The 21,900-nt window shown below is 44.2% G+C and overlaps 1 protein-coding gene across 2 annotated transcripts in view; it reads right to left on the reverse strand.

Moving 5' to 3' along the window:
- Positions 1 to 1,934: 1,934 nt before the first annotated feature.
- The window catches only part of acap1 (ArfGAP with coiled-coil, ankyrin repeat and PH domains 1), a 37,424-nt gene continuing 17,458 nt past the window's right edge, over positions 1,935 to 21,900 (reverse strand). For both annotated transcript variants that reach the window (XM_052497236.1, XM_052497235.1), the window contains exons 4-23: positions 21,291 to 21,344; positions 21,048 to 21,106; positions 20,738 to 20,921; positions 20,186 to 20,230; positions 19,928 to 20,023; positions 15,731 to 15,805; positions 14,497 to 14,609; positions 12,499 to 12,550; positions 12,278 to 12,378; positions 12,013 to 12,124; positions 9,300 to 9,502; positions 9,155 to 9,224; positions 8,615 to 8,709; positions 7,388 to 7,584; positions 5,688 to 5,738; positions 5,363 to 5,544; positions 5,136 to 5,245; positions 4,948 to 5,058; positions 4,794 to 4,855; positions 1,935 to 2,690 (exon numbers count right to left, since the gene is read on the reverse strand). In XM_052497236.1, the coding sequence (XP_052353196.1) occupies positions 2,593 to 2,690; positions 4,794 to 4,855; positions 4,948 to 5,058; positions 5,136 to 5,245; positions 5,363 to 5,544; positions 5,688 to 5,738; positions 7,388 to 7,584; positions 8,615 to 8,709; positions 9,155 to 9,224; positions 9,300 to 9,502; positions 12,013 to 12,124; positions 12,278 to 12,378; positions 12,499 to 12,550; positions 14,497 to 14,609; positions 15,731 to 15,805; positions 19,928 to 20,023; positions 20,186 to 20,230; positions 20,738 to 20,921; positions 21,048 to 21,106; positions 21,291 to 21,344 (2,070 nt within the window). In that variant the 3' untranslated portion in view covers positions 1,935 to 2,592. The remainder of the gene's footprint in view (positions 2,691 to 4,793; positions 4,856 to 4,947; positions 5,059 to 5,135; positions 5,246 to 5,362; positions 5,545 to 5,687; positions 5,739 to 7,387; positions 7,585 to 8,614; positions 8,710 to 9,154; positions 9,225 to 9,299; positions 9,503 to 12,012; positions 12,125 to 12,277; positions 12,379 to 12,498; positions 12,551 to 14,496; positions 14,610 to 15,730; positions 15,806 to 19,927; positions 20,024 to 20,185; positions 20,231 to 20,737; positions 20,922 to 21,047; positions 21,107 to 21,290; positions 21,345 to 21,900) is intronic.

The raw sequence follows: 21,900 nt of genomic DNA on the forward strand, positions 1-21,900 counted from the left end.
CCAACTATTGACGTACCTGGTGGATATAGATGGTCAATAACCCTGTGGTTAGGAACCGTATGGTCGAGAAGACCAATAATCCATCTATTGACGTACCTAGTGGATATAGATGGTCAATAACCCTGTGGTTAGGAACCGTATGGTCGAGAAGACCAATAATCCAACTATTGACGTACCTAGTGGATATAGATGGTCAATAACCCTGTGGTTAGGAACCGTATGGTCGAGAAGACCAATAATCCATCTATTGACGTACCTGGTGGATATAGATGGTCAATAACCCTGTGGTTAGGAACCGTATGGTCGAGAAGACCAATAATCCATCTATTGACGTACCTGGTGGATATAGATGGTCAATAACCCTGTGGTTAGGAACCGTATGGTCGAGAAGACCAATAATCCATCTATTGACGTACCTAGTGGATATAGATGGTCAATAACCCTGTGGTTAGGAACCGTATGGTCGAGAAGACCAATAATCCATCTATTGACGTACCTAGTGGATATAGATGGTCAATAACCCTGTGGTTAGGAACCGTATGGTCGAGAAGACCAATAATCCATCTATTGACGTACCTAGTGGATATGGATGGTCAATAACCCTGTGGTTAGGAACCGTATGGTCGAGAAGACCAATAATCCATCTATTGACGTACCTAGTGGATATAGATGGTCAATAACCCTGTGGTTAGGAACCGTATGGTCGAGAAGACCAATAATCCAACTATTGACGTACCTAGTGGATATAGATGGTCAATAACCCTGTGGTTAGGAACCGTATGGTGAAGACCAATAATCCAACTATTGACGTACCTGGTGGATATAGATGGTCAATAACCCTGTGGTTAGGAACCGTATGGTCGAGAAGACCAATAATCCATCTATTGACGTACCTAGTGGATATAGATGGTCAATAACCCTGTGGTTAGGAACCGTATGGTCGAGAAGACCAATAATCCAACTATTGACGTACCTGGTGGATATAGATGGTCAATAACCCTGTGGTTAGGAACCGTATGGTCGAGAAGACCAATAATCCATCTATTGACGTACCTAGTGGATATAGATGGTCAATAACCCTGTGGTTAGGAACCGTATGGTCGAGAAGACCAATAATCCAACTATTGACGTACCTGGTGGATATAGATGGTCAATAACCCTGTGGTTAGGAACCGTATGGTCGAGAAGACCAATAATCCAACTATTGACGTACCTAGTGGATATAGATGGTCAATAACCCTGTGGTTAGGAACCGTATGGTCGAGAAGACCAATAATCCATCTATTGACGTACCTAGTGGATATAGATGGTCAATAACCCTGTGGTTAGGAACCGTATGGTCGAGAAGACCAATAATCCATCTATTGACGTACCTAGTGGATATAGATGGTCAATAACCCTGTGGTTAGGAACCGTATGGTCGAGAAGACCAATAATCCAACTATTGACGTACCTAGTGGATATGGATGGTCAATAACCCTGTGGTTAGGAACCGTATGGTCGAGAAGACCAATAATCCAACTATTGACGTACCTAGTGGATATAGATGGTCAATAACCCTGTGGTTAGGAACCGTATGGTCGAGAAGACCAATAATCCAACTATTGACGTACCTAGTGGATATAGATGGTCAATAACCCTGTGGTTAGGAACCGTATGGTCGAGAAGACCAATAATCCAACTATTGACGTACCTGGTGGATATAGATGGTCAATAACCCTGTGGTTAGGAACCGTATGGTCGAGAAGACCAATAATCCAACTATTGACGTACCTGGTGGATATAGATGGTCAATAACCCTGTGGTTAGGAACCGTATGGTCGAGAAGACCAATAATCCAACTATTGACGTACCTGGTGGATATAGATGGTCAATAACCCTGTGGTTAGGAACCGTATGGTCGAGAAGACCAATAATCCAACTATTGACGTAAATGCGTGTCTGGATGAATCATTTAATTGAACACAATACATTTTAATGACATGAGTGGTTGCTACACATTTCTGGAGGATGCAGTGAATTAAGTGTTTTACTGCTTGATAATTGGGTATATTAAATGAACTGGTATTTTAATCGTCCGTACGAAATACAGCTCTGGTACCTCAGGCAGCCAATACAAACACAAACAACACATCACATCACAAATTATGAAGTACAAGAGCACATACAACAATTTGACCCTTTGCTCTCATATTATTTTGTCACATTGTTCAGTACATTTGAGGGCTCAATCAAAATTCATACAAATCAACAAAAAAGGCAACTTTTGTTTTTGTTCTAATTCTGGGAGACCTGGTTGGAGCCAAGTCAACAAGACGAGATTAGGACGGATGGCCCTCAAGACTACGGGAAAGCGAAATTAATCATTTAAAATGGGAAGTTTCTACTGTATTGGCTGTCATTAGGCTGTCCAGCTTGTTCTCTCCTACAACCACTTGTCTCTGGCAGCCAAACACAAAGACATTACTGATGGGACTGGAGGCTCTACTAGGAGTAATGACCAGCTGAGCTACGACCTTACGCAGAGCAGGTGGCCAGCAAATGTGTGCGTGTGTAAGACAAGGAAAACAGCATAACAGCAGCTGGGGTAGGTCAAGTCTTAAAATCTGTGCTACGCCGTTTCAGCTTCTCTGGGTTGTTAGAGGCCATGTGAGAGAAGTCCCTGAAGATGTCCTGGTACGTTTCATCACCTGAGGAAAACAAGACATGAGAAGAACATTAGCATTTTACGTTCACCAAATGGCTGTACATTTCTGTCCTCAAAAACGCCCCCTTTTCTCTCCCTCAATGTATCCCCATTACTACGATAAGCAGACACGCACGCACACGCCGTTTACCTGTAGCACTGCTAAGCAGGGGCATCAGGGGACACACTGTGCAAGCAGTGCGGAACAGGCGGCCGCCTCATTGGACAAACACAAAAGGCCCACACGACAACAATGAAGCAGTGCACATCAGAGTGACAGACAAGTTGAGCATCTCAGAGCACATGACATGAGAATCACAGCACTACTCCTGAGCCAGACAGATTGAGTCAAACCAAGAAATAGGCCTATTAGAAACTGAAATAATGTGTCAGTACTGGAGTAAATAACTTTGACTTGGCTGACAGTTTGGCCATGGGGGAATAGATGGTACACTTTCTTTCTCATACAAACACAGCACAGTAAGGTTGAAGCTCTCCACATTGAGTCCACCGTTCCCTTTCCAGACCAAATCTGTTGCGCCGGCTAGGGTTTAGACCAGTGCTTCCCAAATGTTTAAGCATTGTTCATTGTGGATTGTCTTAATAGCAGCCTAAGACCGGCCAAAACCCAACCCTCTAGTGGACCAGGAGCCGTTTGGAAAACACTCAACTTCAAATGGACAGAGTGGCTCATTCCGGTCGATACAGGTTCATGTTCTCAGTGTCATTGGTGTTATTGTCGAGCAAAAGCAATGCTAAACAGTGGCAGCGTGCGTTACACAACTCAAACAGGTTGAACACGACAATAACCGCTTAGGTGTGACAAGCGAGGAACTGGTTTGAAAAAGTTAAAATAAGCCTGGGGTTTGGGCAAACAGTGTAATGGGGAAAACCCTCAAGTGTAAAAAAAAAAAAAAGCATTTGGTGTTGGACTGAGCTTATGACAATAACACACAGGAGACTAAATTAGACTGCGCAAGGTGCATAAAATGTACATGGACATATACTGTACATCAACTGCACCCAAACAATCTGATTCCTGCTTTTTCAGGCAGCATACTGTGTAATCATACAATACATGCATACATAGGACCACATACACTGTAATACATAGAAGTATAAATCAGTGGAGGCTGGTGAGTGGAGCTATTAGGAGGACGGACTCATTGTAATGGCTGGAATGGAATTTTGGAACGGTATCAGACATACGGAAACCTCGTTTCAACTCCGTTCCATTGATTCCATTCCAGCCATTACAATGAGTCCGTCCTCCTCTAGCGCTCCCCACCAGCCTCCACTGATATAACTAGATGTTAAACATGATCATTGCCCAGTGTTATCATACGGTGATCTACAATAGAGCCAACATGGGCTGTAAAGTGCGTTCATTCAATGTACATCGAAGTGCAACGTGGACTCACATGTCATACCATAAACACTCTTTAAAACATCCTCTTCTACAGTATGTCCTCTCTTTTCACCTTTAGAATTATATATCCAAAATAGCCACCTCTTCCCACAGAAAGACAACAGTATAGAAGATGCTTGTTCATACATTTACCCTGTATTCTAGTTATCTTTCTAATCAAACTTCATTTAGTCTACTCCCTCTGAGGTACAGCAAATTGTCCACAGCCAGTAACAATTCTCAGTTTCAAGAACCTTCCACATATACGTTCTGAAGAACTTTCCCCTGACCTCTTTGTCAAAATTGTATTCTGAGAATGTTCTTTCTGAAAACACTCTTAGATTTTCTGGAATCGTTGCTAGACCCTTCTATAAGAACATATCATGCTCGACTTTAAAAACGTTCTAACAATGTTTCAGAGTTCAGAGAACAATCTCAACTTGAATGTTACTGTCTAGTCCCAATGTATTGGGGTTCTGGGAACATGTCTAGTTAGCCGAGTAGCCTATGCACCGCAGCAGTACCCCTTCTCCTTCCTCTGTCGTCTCCATCAAGTATGATGCAAGTCCCCCTCTTTCTACTCATTCTGCCCTCCCCCCAGTGCCCATCCACTCAGTTGGTTCTTCAAGGCCTGAAGTCCCTTTCTTGTTTGGCCTATCCCACTCCCTGTCCCGCCCACTCCCTGTCCCATTGAGTGACCTGGTTGGCCAAAGGCTCCGTCCATCTCCCGCATCTCCTTGTTCATCTTGGCGATTCGCAGCCTGTTATGGGGATAGTAGAAGGATGGTGAGGAAATTCTGCTGTATCAATCAATCAATCAATCGCCAACAAATCAACTAATACTTATACTCACAGGGTGACGATGTCAGCGTTGGCGGTTTCCACGGCAATGGTGATGGGATCTTTCTGGGTGTGGTCTCTAGCGTTGTAGTCCGCCCCTCTCTTCAGGAACAGACACACCAGCCTAGGAGATAGAGACCAGGTTAGTGTGTGCGTGTGTGTGTGTGTGTGTGTGTGTGCTTATGCATGCGTCTGTCCTACCCAGTGTGTCCCAGTATAGTGGCGTGGTGTAGGGGTCCTCTCCCATTGCTGTCTGCGGTGTTGACATTGGCACCGTTTTGCAGCAGGAACTCACACGCTGCCAAGGAGTTCTGGAGAGACAGGGGCCAGAGTATAGGTAGGAATTCGCACAAACCAGCGTCTCTCTCTCCTGAACGTAGACACACACCCACTCATGTCCTCGCCACAGCGATCTCTCGCTCACTCACCGCGGTGACGGCTTGTATGAGTGGGGTGCTGGACTCCTCGACTGTGTTGACCCAGTTGACGTCAGCTCCGTGGGCCAGGGCGTCGGCCATGACAGGGAAATGCTGCAGCGCTGCAGACCGATATAACAACGCCCCGGGATGAAGACCAGACAGGTCCTCCTCTTCATCATCATCTTCACCATCTGTGTATGGAGGGATGACAAGGGGGTTTAAGGTGCTTTTTAGTCTGTTGGTGTGTGTGTGGAAAAAAAGTATGAAAATGTATCCTCTGGATAAGAGTATCTGCAAAATGACTCAAATGTAAATGTGTGTGTGTGTGTGTCACCTTTGTGAATGCCTGTATTGTTCTTTTGAAGAAGATCACTCTGGTTGAGCCCTGAGAGGGAGACAGAGAGAGAGAGAGACGGGAGACAGAGAGACGAGAGACGGGAGAGACGGGAGAGACGGGAGAGACGGGAGAGAGGGAGAGACAGGGAGACAGGGAGACAGGGAGGGAGAGACAGAGAGGGAGACAGGGAGACAGAGACAGAGAGACAGAGAGGGAGAGACAGAGAGACAGAGAGGGAGAGACAGAGAGACAGAGAGGGAAGACAGACAGAGAGGGAAGACAGACAGAGAGGGAAGACAGAGAGACAGAGAGGGAAGACAGACAGAGAGGGAAGACAGAGAGACAGAGAGGGAAGACAGAGAGACAGAGAGGGAAGACAGAGAGACAGAGAGGGAAGACAGAGAGACAGAGAGGGAAGACAGAGAGACAGAGAGGGAAGACAGAGAGACAGAGAGGGAAGACAGAGAGACAGAGAGGGAAGACAGAGAGACAGAGAGGGAAGACAGAGAGACAGAGAGGGAAGACAGAGAGACAGAGAGGGAAGACAGAGAGACAGAGAGGGAAGACAGAGAGACAGAGAGGGGGGAAGACAGAGAGACAGAGAGGGAGAGACAGAGAGACAGAGAGGGAGAGACAGAGAGACAGAGAGGGAAGACAGAGAGACAGAGAGGGAAGACAGAGAGACAGAGAGGGAAGACAGAGAGACAGAGAGGGAAGACAGAGAGAGAGGGAAGACAGAGAGACAGAGAGGGAAGACAGAGAGACAGAGAGGGAAGACAGAGAGACAGAGAGGGAAGACAGAGAGACAGAGAGGGAAGACAGAGAGACAGAGAGGGAAGACAGAGAGACAGAGAGGGAAGACAGAGAGACAGAGAGGGAAGACAGAGAGACAGAGAGGAAGGAAGACAGAGGAAGACAGAGAGGGAAGACAGAGAGACAGAGAGGGAAGACAGAGAGACAGAGAGGGAAGACAGAGAGACAGAGAGGGAAGACAGAGAGACAGAGAGGGAAGACAGAGAGACAGAGAGGGAAGACAGAGAGACAGAGAGGGAAGACAGAGAGACAGAGAGGGAAGACAGAGACAGAGAGATCGAGAGGAGAGAAGGAAGACAGAGAGAGAGAGATCGAGAGGAGAGAAGAGAGAGAGATCGAGAGAGAGAGAAGAGAGAGAGAGAGAGAGAGAGAGAGAGAGAGAGAGAGAGAGAGAGAGAGAGAGAGAGAGACAGAGATTCAGCATCGCAGCAGGCCACCATATTAGAGATTTATCGTGCTGATTATAACAATAGACACAGGGTATGTACCACAGCTTACCGCGGTGTCACCAAGTTCACAGGTGATTTCTGTGTGTATGTAAGTACTAGCGTGCATGCAGTGAGGCTGAACAATGTGGAAATATTTAATTCACTCCTATCTTGATAACTTGTAGAATGCCATCTATCTTGCTAAAAATCCCTTGGACAAACACAAATAACCCACAGCACCTGCACTCTTTACATTCCTGACCTGTACACACAGGTGTACTGTTTTAGGACTTCAAAAACTTCAACACCTACCAGTCCATCAGTAGACTGCAGGCAGAAACATATCTGTGCAGAATGAGTTGCATACCTGATCTGCGAAAAGAACTCTGTAGGCCAGCCCGGCACAGCTCGGCCCTATAGTGTAAATCAGACACGCGTGTATGTTCCGTCCAGTACCTGGGAGTCGTGGCAGGGTGGCCCGATTGGGTTTGGGTTTGAGTGGTGGTCGTGAGCCGGCTGGCCTCTCCTGGGTGTTTGCTCGGTTCCTCCGGGCGCTGGAGCGCCGCAGTGGAATGTTCCGACCCGTCTCCGGGAGCTTCTGGATAAACTTCTTCTCCACAAACTTAGAACGAATCCACGACTCCTTATCACCCCTGAGAGGGAGACGGAGAGAGAATATGAAAGAGAAAAAATATGTTAAAAGAGTGTCAGGTCCTTTTGCTTAAAAGCATTTTTATTTTTAGAAAGAAAATATAATCAAAATGCACATTATAAAACCATATGACACAGCAGGTAAATTCAGTTCAATTCAAACTTGACAAACCAGGCCTGACTGTACTACTATTTGACAACACAGTTGACTGCATGCACACTACTGTACATCCTGAACACACACACAGACAAAACCATGCAACTGCACAGCACATTTCCGGGGGACAGTTTAGTTTACAACACAAACCACAGCCGTCGTCGTCGTGTACCTGTGCAACTTCCTGTCTGGGGTGCAGCAAAGGAGAGGAAAAGAGGAAGCCAGATCATTGAACCGATGAAAGCGTTTGATTACAGATTTGAGCAGAACTAATATCGTCAAATTGTGTAAAGAAAAAGATTCGCCTGCATTTAGCAGTATGCATGTGTAGTGTAATACGAAAAAAAAGATAATCTCCCTGTAGTTTCAAGTTATAACATCAGAGGGGGATGAAGAGGCCATTTCTATCTGCAACGTTGAACAAGCACCTGGTATAACAGTCAAAAGGTTGGACACCTACTCATTCCAGGGTTTTTCTTCATTTTTCACTATTTTCTACATTGTAGAATAACAGTGAAGACATCACAACTATGAAATAACACATATTGAATCATGTAGTAACCAAACAAAAAAAGACAAAAAAAGTTACAACAAATGAAAATATATTTTATATTTGAGATTCCTTTGCCTTTGACGACAGCTTTGCACACTCAAACTTTTGACTGGTACTGTATATAAACTACTCTGTATACAAAATAATCATGTCCGGTCTGTACAATATATTTATATCTGAACGTTCTGTTCCACTATACTTTATAAACGTTTAAATCAAATCACACTGTAATGCTGGGAAATCTTTAATGTCCGAGTGAGATTTAACGTGTCTTTGACGGGTTATGACTCAGGACCCGAGGAATGAAGATGAGGGTTCATACCTTGGACTGGACGGGTGGGGTTTCTTGATAGTGATCTCATCAATCCGCGCCTCGTAGATCCTGTTGATGGCTGTGTTGCCCAACTCACACATCAACTACAGCACACGGAGAGAGAGAGGGCGGACATAATTACTTACTTTAAAAAAAATGGTGCAATATGCAGAAATTTCCTGGTTGAAAAAATGTGAATCGTTTGCCTAATTTCAGTTTGTGTGACAAAACAAGCACGTGACTCATTCATTGTACCGTCTGTTTGAAGCGGTTGTATAAAACTGAAATTAAAAGACGCAAAAATGAAACTTAAGACCGGGAAGCATAGAAATAGCGCACATAGAACATATCTACTGCTTCTTAGACTTGCTTTCAATGAGAATGACATATCTATTACTCACATTTCTATGTGCTTTTGGTCAGGTCACCAAAAAAGTATATATTGCAGCTTTAAGAATTGTCTTTACATTGTATGAAAAAAAGCTATGAATGAAGATAATATGTTCTTCAAGAAAGCCATATCTGCTTAGTGCATGTACATAGTCTTACCCTGACCAGCTCTGGTTCCCAGGAGTCCAGGGTGAGGGAGCGTACTTTGGAGAAGTGGACACCCAGACTCCTGTCAGCAGGACACCGAGAAGGGAGTTAGTTACATATTAATGTGTGTGTAATAATGTGTGTGTATATATCTTACCTGTGTATCCCAGAACAGACGATACAGAGGGTGATCCCCAGGTTAATAGAGGCCCAGTCCGGACCAGGTTCTCCACAGTCGCAGCACTGCCTGTTTCCCGGGATGCCCTGGACCTGATCCAGGGCCTCGCGGCCCCCCGTCTTCTCCTGATCCCCAAACACCCCTCCTCCTGGGCTGCCCGACACTGAGCTGCAACGCTCCCTCTGTGTGTGTGAGAGAGAGAGTGGGGGAGAACGAGAGAGAGAGAGAGTGGGGGAGAACGAGAGAGAGAGAGAGTGGGGGAGAACGAGAGAGAGAGAGAGTGGGGGAGAACGAGAGAGAGAGAGAGTGGGGGAGAACGAGAGAGAGAGTGGGGGAGCAAGAGAGAGAGAGAGAGAGAGAGTGGGGGAGAACGAGAGAGAGAGAGTGGGGAGAACGAGAGAGAGAGAGAGTGGGGGAGAACGAGAGAGAGAGAGTGGGGGAGAACGAGAGAGAGAGTGGGGGAGAACGAGAGAGAGAGTGGGGGAGAACGAGAGAGAGAGTGGGGGAGAACGAGAGAGAGAGTGGGGGAGAACGAGAGAGAGAGTGGGGGAGAACGAGAGAACGAGAGAGTGGGGGAGAACGAGAGAACGAGAGAGTGGGGGAGAACGAGAGAACGAGAGAGTGGGGGAGAACGAGAGAACGAGAGAGTGGGGGAGAACGAGAGAACGAGAGAGTGGGGGAGAACGAGAGAACGAGAGAGTGGGGGAGAACGAGAGAACGAGAGAGTGGGGGAGAACGAGAGAACGAGAGAGTGGGGGAAAACGAGAGAACGAGAGAGTGGGGGAGAACGAGAGAACGAGAGAGTGGGGGAAAACGAGAGAGTGGGGGAAAACGAGAGAACGAGAGAGTGGGGGGAAAACGAGAGAACGAGAGAGTGGGGGAAAACGAGAGAACGAGAGAGTGGGGGAGAACGAGAGGGGGAGAACGAGAGAGAACGAGAGAGAGGGGGAGAACGAGAGAGCGAGAGAGAGAGAGTGGGGGAGAACGAGAGAGAGAGAGAGAGAGAGAGAGTGGGGGAGAACGAGAGAGCGAGAGAGAGAGAGAGAGAGTGGGGGAGAACGAGAGAGCGAGAGCAAAAATATCAATAACTACTGAAACCACTACCTCGATTTGAATTTAGATTAACTACCACCAAGCTACTGCAAAATGTCGTTACATTGCTCGCTGAGCTACATGTCGTTACATTGCTCGCTGAGCTACATGTCGTTACATTGCTCGCTGAGCTACATGTCGTTACATTGCTCGCTGAGCTACATGTCGTTACATTGCTCGCTGAGCTACATGTCGTTACATTGCTCGCTGAGCTACATGTCGTTACATTGCTCGCTGAGCTACATGTCGTTACATTGCTCGCTGAGCTACATGTCGTTACATTGCTCGCTGAGCTACATGTCGTTACATTGCTCGCTGAGCTACATGTCGTTACATTGCTCGCTGAGCTACATGTCGTTACATTGCTCGCTGAGCTACATGTCGTTACATTGCTCGCTGAGCTACATGTCGTTACATTGCTCGCTGAGCTACATGTCGTTACATTGCTCGCTGAGCTACATGTCGTTACATTGCTCGCTGAGCTACATGTCGTTACATTGCTCGCTGAGCTACATGTCGTTACATTGCTCGCTGAGCTACATGTCGTTACATTGCTCGCTGAGCTACATGTCGTTACATTGCTCGCTGAGCTACATGTCGTTACATTGCTCGCTGAGCTACATGTCGTTACATTGCTCGCTGAGCTACATGTCGTTACATTGCTCGCTGAGCTACATGTCGTTACATTGCTCGCTGAGCTACATGTCGTTACATTGCTAGTTGAGCTACATGTCGTTACATTGCTAGTTGAGCTACATGTAGTTACACTGCTAGTTGAACTACATGTAGTTACATTACTAGTTGAACTACATGTAGTTACATTGCTAGTTGAGCTACATGAAGTTACACTGCTAGTTGAGCTACATGTAGTTACACTGCTAGTTGAGCTACATGTCGTTACACTGCTAGTTGAACTACATGTAGTTACATTGCTAGTTGAGCTACATGTAGTTACACTGCTAGTTGAGCTACATGTAGTTACACTGCTAGTTGAGCTACATGTAGTTACACTACTAGTTGAGCTACATGTAGTTACATTACTAGTTGAGCTACATGTAGTTACATTACTAGTTGAGCTACATGTCGTTACATTGCTAGTTGAGCTACATGTAGTTACACTGCTAGTTGAACTACATGTAGTTACACTGCTAGTTGAACTACATGTCGTTACACTGCTAGTTGAACTACATGTCGTTACACTGCTAGTTGAACTACATGTCGTTACATTGCTAGTTGAACTACATGTAGTTACATTGCTAGTTGAGCTACATGTAGTTACACTGCTTGTTGAGCTACATGTAGTTACACTGCTAGTTGAGCTACATGTAGTTACATTACTAATAATAATAATATATGCCATTTAGCAGACGCTTTTATCCAAAGCGACTTACAGTCATGTGTGCATACATTCTACGTATGGGTGGTCCCGGGAATCGAACCCGCTACCCTGGCGTTACAAGCGCCATGCTCTACCAACTGAGCTACAGAAGGACTAGTTGAGCTACATTACTAGTTGAACTACATGTAGTTACATTACTAGTTGAACTACATGTAGTCACTACCCCCCGACACAGAGTGAATAAGGTGTGTGTGTTCTCACTGGGCTGTGTGGGTCTTCTCTGCGTTCCTGGAAGGCTGAGGCTATGCTGTTCTGGACAGCACTGATCCAGCCCTGTTGCTGACGCTCTGAGTCCGCCTGTAACAGACAGCTCCTACACACACACACACACACACACACACACACACACACACACACACACACACACACACACACACACACAGTAAATACCACACGCCAAAAACTAACATCAATGGCAACATCAGCACACACAGACAAACTGCATGTACACAGACAGTACACTCACTTGGACGGTGAGACCACCTCAAAGCAGAATCGTCTCTCGTTGTCAGCGCAGACCTTCACTGTGCACAGACGCAGGTCCTCCATCACCACGGTGGGCTGCTCCTGAGAGAGGGAATAGGACACAGGCTGTGAAGGTGTGTGTGTTTTTTATTCTCTTTGTGTCTGCATGGATTGCTATTAAAAATTCATTGAAAAGTAAAGCAGTGGCTTTCAAAAATTCACCTTGAATTTCTTCTGATAGACCAGTTGATTTTTCTGGATAGAGAACCAGCGCCTACAGTCGTCAGACAGGAGATCAAAAGGAGATGAGAATGAATAATGCAATCACCTTCCTAGGCTGAACCATTAAAAACCTCTCTGGGCACAAAACAACTAGAGCTGAAGAGGGCCAAATAATGGGTGGAAAGAAAAGACAGTGAAAAAAAATATATATATAAAAATAAAAGAAAGACACAGGCACAGAGAGACAGACATTAAGCCCCACCCTCTTCAACATATATATCAACGAATTGGCGAGGGCATTAGAAGTCTGAAGCATCTGAAGTCAAATGTCTATTGTTTACTGATGATCTGATGCTTCTGTCCCCAACCAAGGAGGGCGTAAAGCAGCACCTAGATCTTCTGCACAGATTCTGTCAAACCTGGGCCCTGACAGTAAATCTCAGTAAGACAAAAATAATGGTGTCCCAAAACAGGTCCAGTCGCCAGGACCACAAATACAAATTCCATCTAGACACCATTGCCCTAGAGCACACAAAAAACTATACATACCTCGGCCTAAACATCAGCACCACAGGTCATTTCCACAAAGCTGTGAATGAGCTGAGACAAGGCAAGAAGGGCCTTCTACACCATCAAAAGGAACATCAAATTCTACATACCAATTAGGATCTGGCAAAAAAAAATACTTGAAGTCAGTTATAGAACCCATTGTCCTTTATGATTGTGAGATCTGGGGTCTGCTCACCTACCAAGACTTCACAAAATGGGACAAACACCAAATTGAGACTCTACATGCAGAATAATGCAAAAATATCCTCTGTGTACAATGTAAAACACCAAATAATGAATGAGGAGCAGAATTAGTCCGATACCTGCTAATTATCAAAATCCAGAAAAGAGATGTTAAATTATACAACCACCTAAAAGGAGGTGATTACGAAACCTTCCATAACAAAGCCATCACCTAGAGAAAGATGAACCTGGAGAAGAGTCCCCTAAGCAAGCTGGTCCTGGGGCTCTGTTCACAAACACAAACAGACCCCACAGAGCTCCAGGAAAGCAACACAATTAGACCCAACCAAATCATGAGAAAACAAAGAGAATTACTTGACACATTGGAAAGAATTAACAAAAAAAATCTGAGTAAACTAGAATGTTATTTGGCCCTAAACAGAGAGTACACAGTGGCAGAATACCTGACTACTGTGACTGACCATTTAGCATAGCCTTGCTATTGAGAAAGGCCGCCGTAGGCAGACCTGGCTCCCAAGAGAAGACAGGCTATGTGCACACAGCCCACAAAATGAGGTGGAAACTGAGCTGCACTTCCTAACATCCTGCCAAATGCGTGACCATATTAGAGACACATATTTCCCTCAGATTACACAGAATTCGAAAACAAACCCAATTTTGGGTGAAATGCCAGTGTGATTTGTGACCTTTTGCCACAAGAAAAGGTCAACCAGTGAAGAACAAACACCATTGTAAATACAACCCATATTTATGTTTATTTACTCCCTTTTGTACTTTAACTACTTGCACATCGTTACAACACTGTATATAGACATAATGACATTTGAAATGTCTTAATTCTTTTGGAACTTCTGTGAGTGTAATGGTCACTGAACATTTTTATTTTTTATTATCTACTACACTTACTTTGGCAACTTAAACATGTTTCCCATGGAAATAATGCCCTTGAATTGCTAGAGAGAGAGAGTCTGGATTCATAATACAAAGTCAAATCATGACCATGAGGTCAGTGGTCTTCAGGTTGGGAAGTCAGAGCTCTAGAAAGAGGCCAGAGTTCCCGAGTTGGAATTCCAAGTCCGAGTTCCCAGCGGTTTTGAACGTGGCAAGTGAGTGATGGCGAGAGCAAGAGAGAGAGGAGAGAGAGGAGAGAGAGGAGAGAGAGGAGAGAGAGAGCAAAAGTGGGGGAGAACAACATACAGCACAGAAACAGAGAAAGAGAAAGAGGGAAATCAAAAGGTAACATACCTGCTCCAGGTCTTGAAGGCATTGCTAGCTCTCTTATACAGGTAGCCCTCCATGGCGATACCGTTGGGTGCATCAGCACAGAAATCCATTAAGGAGTTATCATACGAGACATCCTACCAACACATCAAACATATACATGACTGTTGGGAAGGGATGTTAGTATCAGGACGGAAATATAATCTTAATGCCGTGGTACCAGTTGATCCCAAGCTATGTTTGAAAGAAAATTATGTCGTAAGGTCTTCCTGTCTACATGGCCTCGGAAAGTATTCAGACCCCTTGATTCTTTCCACATTTTGTAACGTTACAGCCTTATTCTAAAAATGATTCATTTTTTGGCCCTCAATCTACACACAATACCCCACAATAACTAAGTGAAAACAGGTTGTAGGAAACGTTTTAAGTATTCAGACACTTTGCTATGATCCCTGAGATGTTTCGACAACTTGATTGGAGTCCAACTGTTGCAAATTCAATTGATTGGACATGATTTGGAAAGGCACACATCTGTCTATTTACGGTCCCACAGTTGACAGTGCATGTCAGAGCAAAAACCAAGCCATGAGGTCGAGGGAATTGTCTGGAGAGCTCCGAGACAGGATTGTGTCGAGGCACAGATCTGGGGAAGGGTACCAAAACAATTATGCAGCATTGAAGATCCCCAAGAACACAGGGGCCTCCATTATTCTTAAATGTAAGAAGTTTGTAACCACCAAGACTCTTCCTGGAGCTGGCCGCCCGGTCAAACTGAGCAATCGGGGGAGAAGGGCCTTGTTCAGGGAGATGACCAAGAACCTGATGGTCACTCTGACAGAGCTCCAGAGTTCTTCTGTGGAGATGGGAGAACATTCCAGAAGGACAACCATCTCTGCAGCACTCCACCAATCTGGACTTTATGGTAGAGTGGACAGATGGAAGACACATGACGGCCCGCTTGGAGTTTGCCAAATATGTATTTCCTTATATATATATATATATATCCAAAAAAACAGTTTTTGTTTTGTCATTATGGGGTATTGTGTGAAGATTGATGAGGGGGAAAAACGGTTTAATCCATTTTAGAATAAGGCTGTAACGTAACAAAATGTGGGAAAGGTAAAGGTGTCTGAAGAGTTTCCGAAGGCACTGTATGTCCTCAGAGGATGGAGAGCAAGCGTAATCACATGGAAACCATCATGGCGGTCTGTGATTAGCTTCTTTCTTTACTGCAGTGTTTGGTTCCAGCCGTGTTTACCTTTTTCTTAATGGCAGCGTGTCTCTGTTCCATGTCTCTCTTCTCCCTTGCGGAATTCAACACTAGTTGAGTGTGCTGTGTATGAGAGAGAGAGAGAGAGAGAGAGAGAAAGTCAGGCACAATCAATTTGATTTAAAAACTAAAAAAATCCAATAAAACAGTAACGAGTATCTTGATACTGGCCCTGTTTCCTTGCCACGATACTAACTTCTTTAGGAAAACAGCCCTAACGTTTGAAACAAGCATCATTATGTTGTCATCCAGTCACATTTATTCATTTTCCAAGAAATAGCAACAAAAATGTTTACATACAACAGGTTTCTAAAAGACCGAAGAGTTGTCTACTTTGTGTTCTCATATTAGCCATTGAAACAAATATTGCGATACTAGTATGGCCACAGCCCAAGAATCCAATATTTCAAATGATGCACACTATCCTAAATAACACACAGCGGTTCAGCATGATAGGGCCGTTCAGTCAGGCAACAAAATAAAGATAATAATGTACACAGTATACTGGACAGTATGTTTTTGGATATAGAGTTGTAAAGATGAATGTAGAAACTGTTGAGGAAAATCAGGCGAGGAGGTAAAGGGCTTCAGGCTTGTACAGCGTTCAGGTGGAGGTCAGGGAGTCCTTCACTCCAGACTTCCTCCTCTGGGGAAAACAGGAAGGAGGAAGTGCTGAACCTCTCCCAACTTCTGGCCGATGGATCGAGGAAAACTCTCCAGCAGCTTCATATGGCAGTTTTACTTTCACTCCCTCTCTCTTTCGCATAAAGATTTCAGATGACCCAGCTGCCTTTAAGAAACTTCGCTTTCATTCTTTCCCGCTCTCATTCTGCCTCGCAATCCTTCACCATTTCCTGTAACAGCAGGAAGAGCTAAAAAAAAAAAAAAAAAAAAAACTGTCTTTGTGGCTTTAAAATGGTCCGGTGAAAGGTGACTTGCTTCCCGGTTTCGAGCTGCACTCGGATGTGCAGACTAATTAACACGGGTTAGTTGTAGTCTACTGTTGAGCTCCATGTATGGCAGCACGTCCAGTTATGCTACAGTGCCCATCCAGCGTAGCACTGACATCACTGTATGACCAGATGAAAACATGCAAGCACATGGACCGACACACACACACACTTTCTAACTCATGTGAAATAGTTCCTGCTGATGGTGCCCACACTGTTTCCTGTTACGACGAGAGTGACTTCACCTTGTGACTTCCTCGTCCCTCCTGGCAACATTATTAGGACTCGTGTACTAATTCATCCATGGAATCAACTGCTAGAATAAACCTTCCGTCGAAGACAGGGGTTCCCAACCTAGGGGTCACGCCCCACATATTGGGTGTGCCAACGCAGGACCTTCCTTGATTTAATTTTTTTTTTTTTATTAAAAAAATTACAATTCATGATTGTTTATACTGATCTAAAACTACTCAAATCTGCGATGCTTAAGGCTAGAAACAAGCGGAGGAGGAAGACGCGATATCTTTGGTTTGTCTCTATGACATTCAGAAGCTGAGCTTCGACCTTCTAAAGTCGAGGAGCCAAAGAAATTGGATTTTGCTTGGGAAGTCCCCTTATAAAATGTGGGACTCTGTCGCAATCAATTGATCTATTAACTTTCTGTAAAAGAGAATATGTATAATTAAATTAAAAACAGAAATCATATATTTGGTAGCGGAATACCATTTGAGGAAATCAGGTCTAGCCTTTATTTTCCTTATCCATTAAATATCCTATCTATAAGAGTCTTGTTAAACTATTGAAAATAGCAGGAAATTTGCTTCAAAAACAAACTGATTCCTAGGTCGCTCAAATTAAGCTGGTGGTGTTTTTATTAGAGGCTAACACTTTTTTTTTTAAAGGGGAGGGAATGCGGCGTGCCATTTCTCTAATGTAAAACACATAAAGTGCCCTGGGGAGAAAAGGAAAGCTGATCTAAGAGAAGAAGTCATTCCCCTTCTCTTCCACTCACTTTCATTAAACTATTTTACTTCACTCTCTCTGCTCGCTAATGTCAACATCTGAACAACATGCACTGCCATTTGGAGTCACTTAGAAATGTCCTTGTTTTTGAAAGAAAAGCACGTGTTTTCCATGAAAATAACATCAAATTGATCAGCAATACATTGTAGACATTGTTAATGTTGTAAATGATTATTGTAGCTGGAAACGGCTGATTTTTTAAATGGAATATCTACATAGGAGTACAGAGGCCCCATTATCAGCAACTATCACTCCTGTGTTCCAATGGCACATTGTGTTAGCTAATCCAAGTTGATCATTTTAAACTGCACCTGTACATAGCCCATCTGTAAACAGTCCATCTATCTACCTCATCCCCATACTGTATTTATTTATTCATCCTGCTCATTTGCACCCCAGTATCTCTACTTGCACATTCATCTTCTGCCGATCTACCATTCCAGTGTTTAATTGCTATATTGTAATTACTTCGCCACCATGGCCTATTTATTGCCTTAACTCCCTTATCTCACCTCATTTGCACTCACTGTGTAGACTTTTTTGTTTTCTTTTTTTCTACTGTATTATTGCATGTATGTTTAGTTTATTCCATGTGTAACTGTGTTGTTGTATGTGTCGAATTGCTATGCTTTATCTTGGCCAGGTCGCAGTTGCAAATGAGAACTTTTTCTCAACTAGCCCACCTGGCTAAATAAAGGTGAAATCAAATAAAATAAAAATGTTAAAAGGCTAGAAAATCAATAGAAAATTATTTTGCAATTATGTTAGCACAGCTGAAAATTGTTGTCTGATTAAAGAAACAATAAAATGGCCTTCTTTAGACTAGTTGAGTATCTGGAGCATCAGCATTTATGAGTTTGATTACAGGCTCAAAATGGCCAGAAACAAAGACCTTTCTTCTGAAACTCGTCAGTCTATTCTTGTTCTGAGAAATGAAGGCTATTTCATGCGAGAAATGTCCAAGAAACTGAAGATCTCGTACAACGCTGTGTACTACTCCCTTCACAGAACAGTGCAAACGGGCTTTAACCAGAATAGAAAGAGGAGTGGGAGGCTCCGGTGCACAACTGAGCAAGAGGACAAGTACATTAGTGTCTCTAGTTTGAGAAACAGACACCTCACAAGTCCTCAACTGGCAGCTTCATTAAATAGTACCTGCAAAACATCAGTCTAAATGTCAACAGTGAAGAGGCGCCTCCGGGATTCTGGCCTTCTAGGCAGAGTTGCAAAGAAAAAGCCATATCACAGACTGGCCAATAAAAAGAAAAGATTAAGATGGGCAAAAGAACACAGACACTGGACAGAGGAAGATTGTAAAAAAGTGTTATGGACAGACAAATCTAAGTTTGAGGTGTTTGGATCACAAAGCATGGTGGAGACAATGTGATGGTCTGGGGGTGCTTTGGTGATGGTAAAGTGGGAGATTTGTAAAGGGTAAAAGGGATCTTGAAGAAGGAAGGCTATCACTCCATTTTGCAACACCATGCCCTACCCTGTGGACAGTGCTTAATTGGAGCCAATTTCCTTCTACAACAGGACAATGACCCAAAGCACAGCTGCAAGAACTATTTAGGGAAGAAGCAGTCAGCTAGTATTCTATCTATAATGGAGTGGCCAGCACAGTCACCGGATCTCAACCCTATTGAGCTGTTGTGGGAGCATCTTGACCGTATGGTACGTAAGATGTGCCCATCAAGCCAATCCAACTTGTGGGAGGTGCTTCAGGAAGCATGGGGTGAAATCTCTTCAGATTACCTCAACAAATTGACAACTAGAATGCCAAAAGTCTTTATGGATGTAATTTCTGCAAATGGAGGATTCTTTGACGAAAGCGAAGTTTGAAATAACAATTGTGTCCTTCAATTAAAAAAAAATAATTATTTATAACCTTGTCAACATCTTGACTATATTTCCTATTCATTTCGCAACTCATTTCATGTATGTTTTCATGGAAAACAAGGACATTTCTAAGCGAGCCCAATCTTTTGAACGGTAGTGTACTTGTACAGATCCCTTCCTTCATGAATTTGGTTTATCCAACACACTTCTTCCTTTCCGGCTCACTCCTGTCCTTGAGCTGTTCTTGTCTGTTGATGTTCTGTGTTATGTCATGTTTCATATTTTGTGTGGACCGCAGTAAGAGTAGCTGCTGCTTTTGCAACATCTAATGGGAATCCTAATAAAAAGAAAATCCCCCACTTGTCCTCGTTACCTCTTCACTCAGGGTGCGTCGATAGTCGGCCAGCTCAGAGAGGGACTGGTGACCTTGTTGGAAGAACTGGGACTGGGCTTCCATCATAGACACCATCTGACAGAAACCCAGAATAAAACTTCATCATACACTCAAGACGAAACAATACATGCAGCCCCAAAGACAAGTCGACAAATCATTAGACACCCACATGTGGACTCAACCACGCCACACTTGAAATATTCCCGACGATAAAAGTTCCCACGTCATGAAACTCACCGCCATCAGAATGTCGGTCTTCTTCTTGGCCTCGATGACATTGATCTTGGAAAGAGGACGAGTGAGTGAACAGGAGAGAGACAGAACATGTGTGCTGGTATGACTGCAGCTAGTTCTAACCAGTGGGTATTAATAGTTACCAGCCTGCTACAGGGAAACCCGCAGGCAATGCTGTACACATGTCACTAAGCAGAGGTGCTGTTGCATTTTATCAATGCCATTTGTTAGAAACATGTCCTGGTTCTCCTGACAAATCTCTTATGTAAAATTCTCTCTAGTATTTGGTTTGAGGCCTTCCAGTAGTGGTATGTCATCAAACAGAAAGCAAGCAGTGTAATGAACAAGATTCCAACATGAGCTGGAGACTACAATTGTTAGTTTCAACACTAGTCGTCTGTAACTCAATTCCAGGCAAACCACTTCAAACCAGGCCCAATGTGTGTGAGCATGCGAGTGTGTAAGTTAATATTTTGTCTGTAGCATCCTTACCATCAATTAACCAAGTTTGGTCCTTCCCCAAAATACACTCTCATCCAGCTTTGATGACCTCACCTGCAGTACGTAGTCGAGGGCCCCGGAACGGAAGGTCTTGCGGGCATTGAGGAGGGCGTGGCTGGCTTCCTCCACCTCGTGCTGCTTCCCCCGGGGGGCCTGAGCGTTCCTGCCCAACGCCGCCTCCAGACTCTCACTGCCCCGCTCAAACTCCTTACGCACATCCTTGAACCGACGCACGTCCCTGGGAGAAGGGGGAGGGGGAGAGAGGGATGAATGACGTGGGTGTGACTGGGGGGTGCTGTGACACCAGTCTATGGTAGTGGTTTGAAACAATACTAAATTATTAAGGAGTGCCAGACTCACTCACTCTTTCACAAAACTCTGCAGTTTCAACTTCACCGACTTCTGTGTGGTCTCAATCACTTCCTAGGAGAAAAAGAGAGTGAGCGAAATAGAGGGAAAGAAGGGGGTGGGTTAAATGGAGCGAGAGAGAGAGGGGGAGAGGAAGAGAAAGAAAGAGAGGGATACTCAGACACCTGACATTTAAAAGTGGTTGCTACAGTAACTAACGTTGTTGGCAAGCGATGCACAGTAGAGGAGTCCAACTCACCCCCTGAGCTTCCAGAATCACTTCCAGCTTCTGGGAGAATTTCTCCAAACACTCCTATGAGAAAAGAACACGGAATGAGTTTAACTTATTCAATGGTTGAATACAATACAACTTACATTTGAGTCATTTAGCAGAAGGTCAATTAGAGTTAAGTGCCTTAAGGGCACATCAGCAGACTTTTCACCCCATCCCCGGCTCGGGGATTTGAACCAGCAATCTTTTGGTTACCGGCCTAATGCTCTTAACCGCCAGGCTACCTGCCACCCTTCCCTTCATAAGAATGTACTATGATAAAGACATAATTATAAACTGGGTGGTTAAAACCCTGAATGCTGATTGGCTGACAGCCGTGGTATATCAGACCATATACCACATGTATGATAAAATATGTATTTTTACTGCTCTAATTACGTTGGAAACCAGTTTATAATAGAAATAAGGCACGAGGGGGTGTGGTATATGGCCAATATACCACAGCTAATGGTTGTATCCAGGCACTCCGCGATGCCTGGATACATAACAGCACTTAGCCGTGGTATATTGGCCATATACCACACCCCCTCGTGCCTTATTTCTTAAGAATATAACACTAACCACAACACTATGTAAT

The sequence above is a fragment of the Oncorhynchus keta genome, chromosome 35 (genome assembly GCF_023373465.1).
Source record: "Oncorhynchus keta strain PuntledgeMale-10-30-2019 chromosome 35, Oket_V2, whole genome shotgun sequence".
NCBI classification, from domain to species: domain Eukaryota; kingdom Metazoa; phylum Chordata; class Actinopteri; order Salmoniformes; family Salmonidae; genus Oncorhynchus; species Oncorhynchus keta.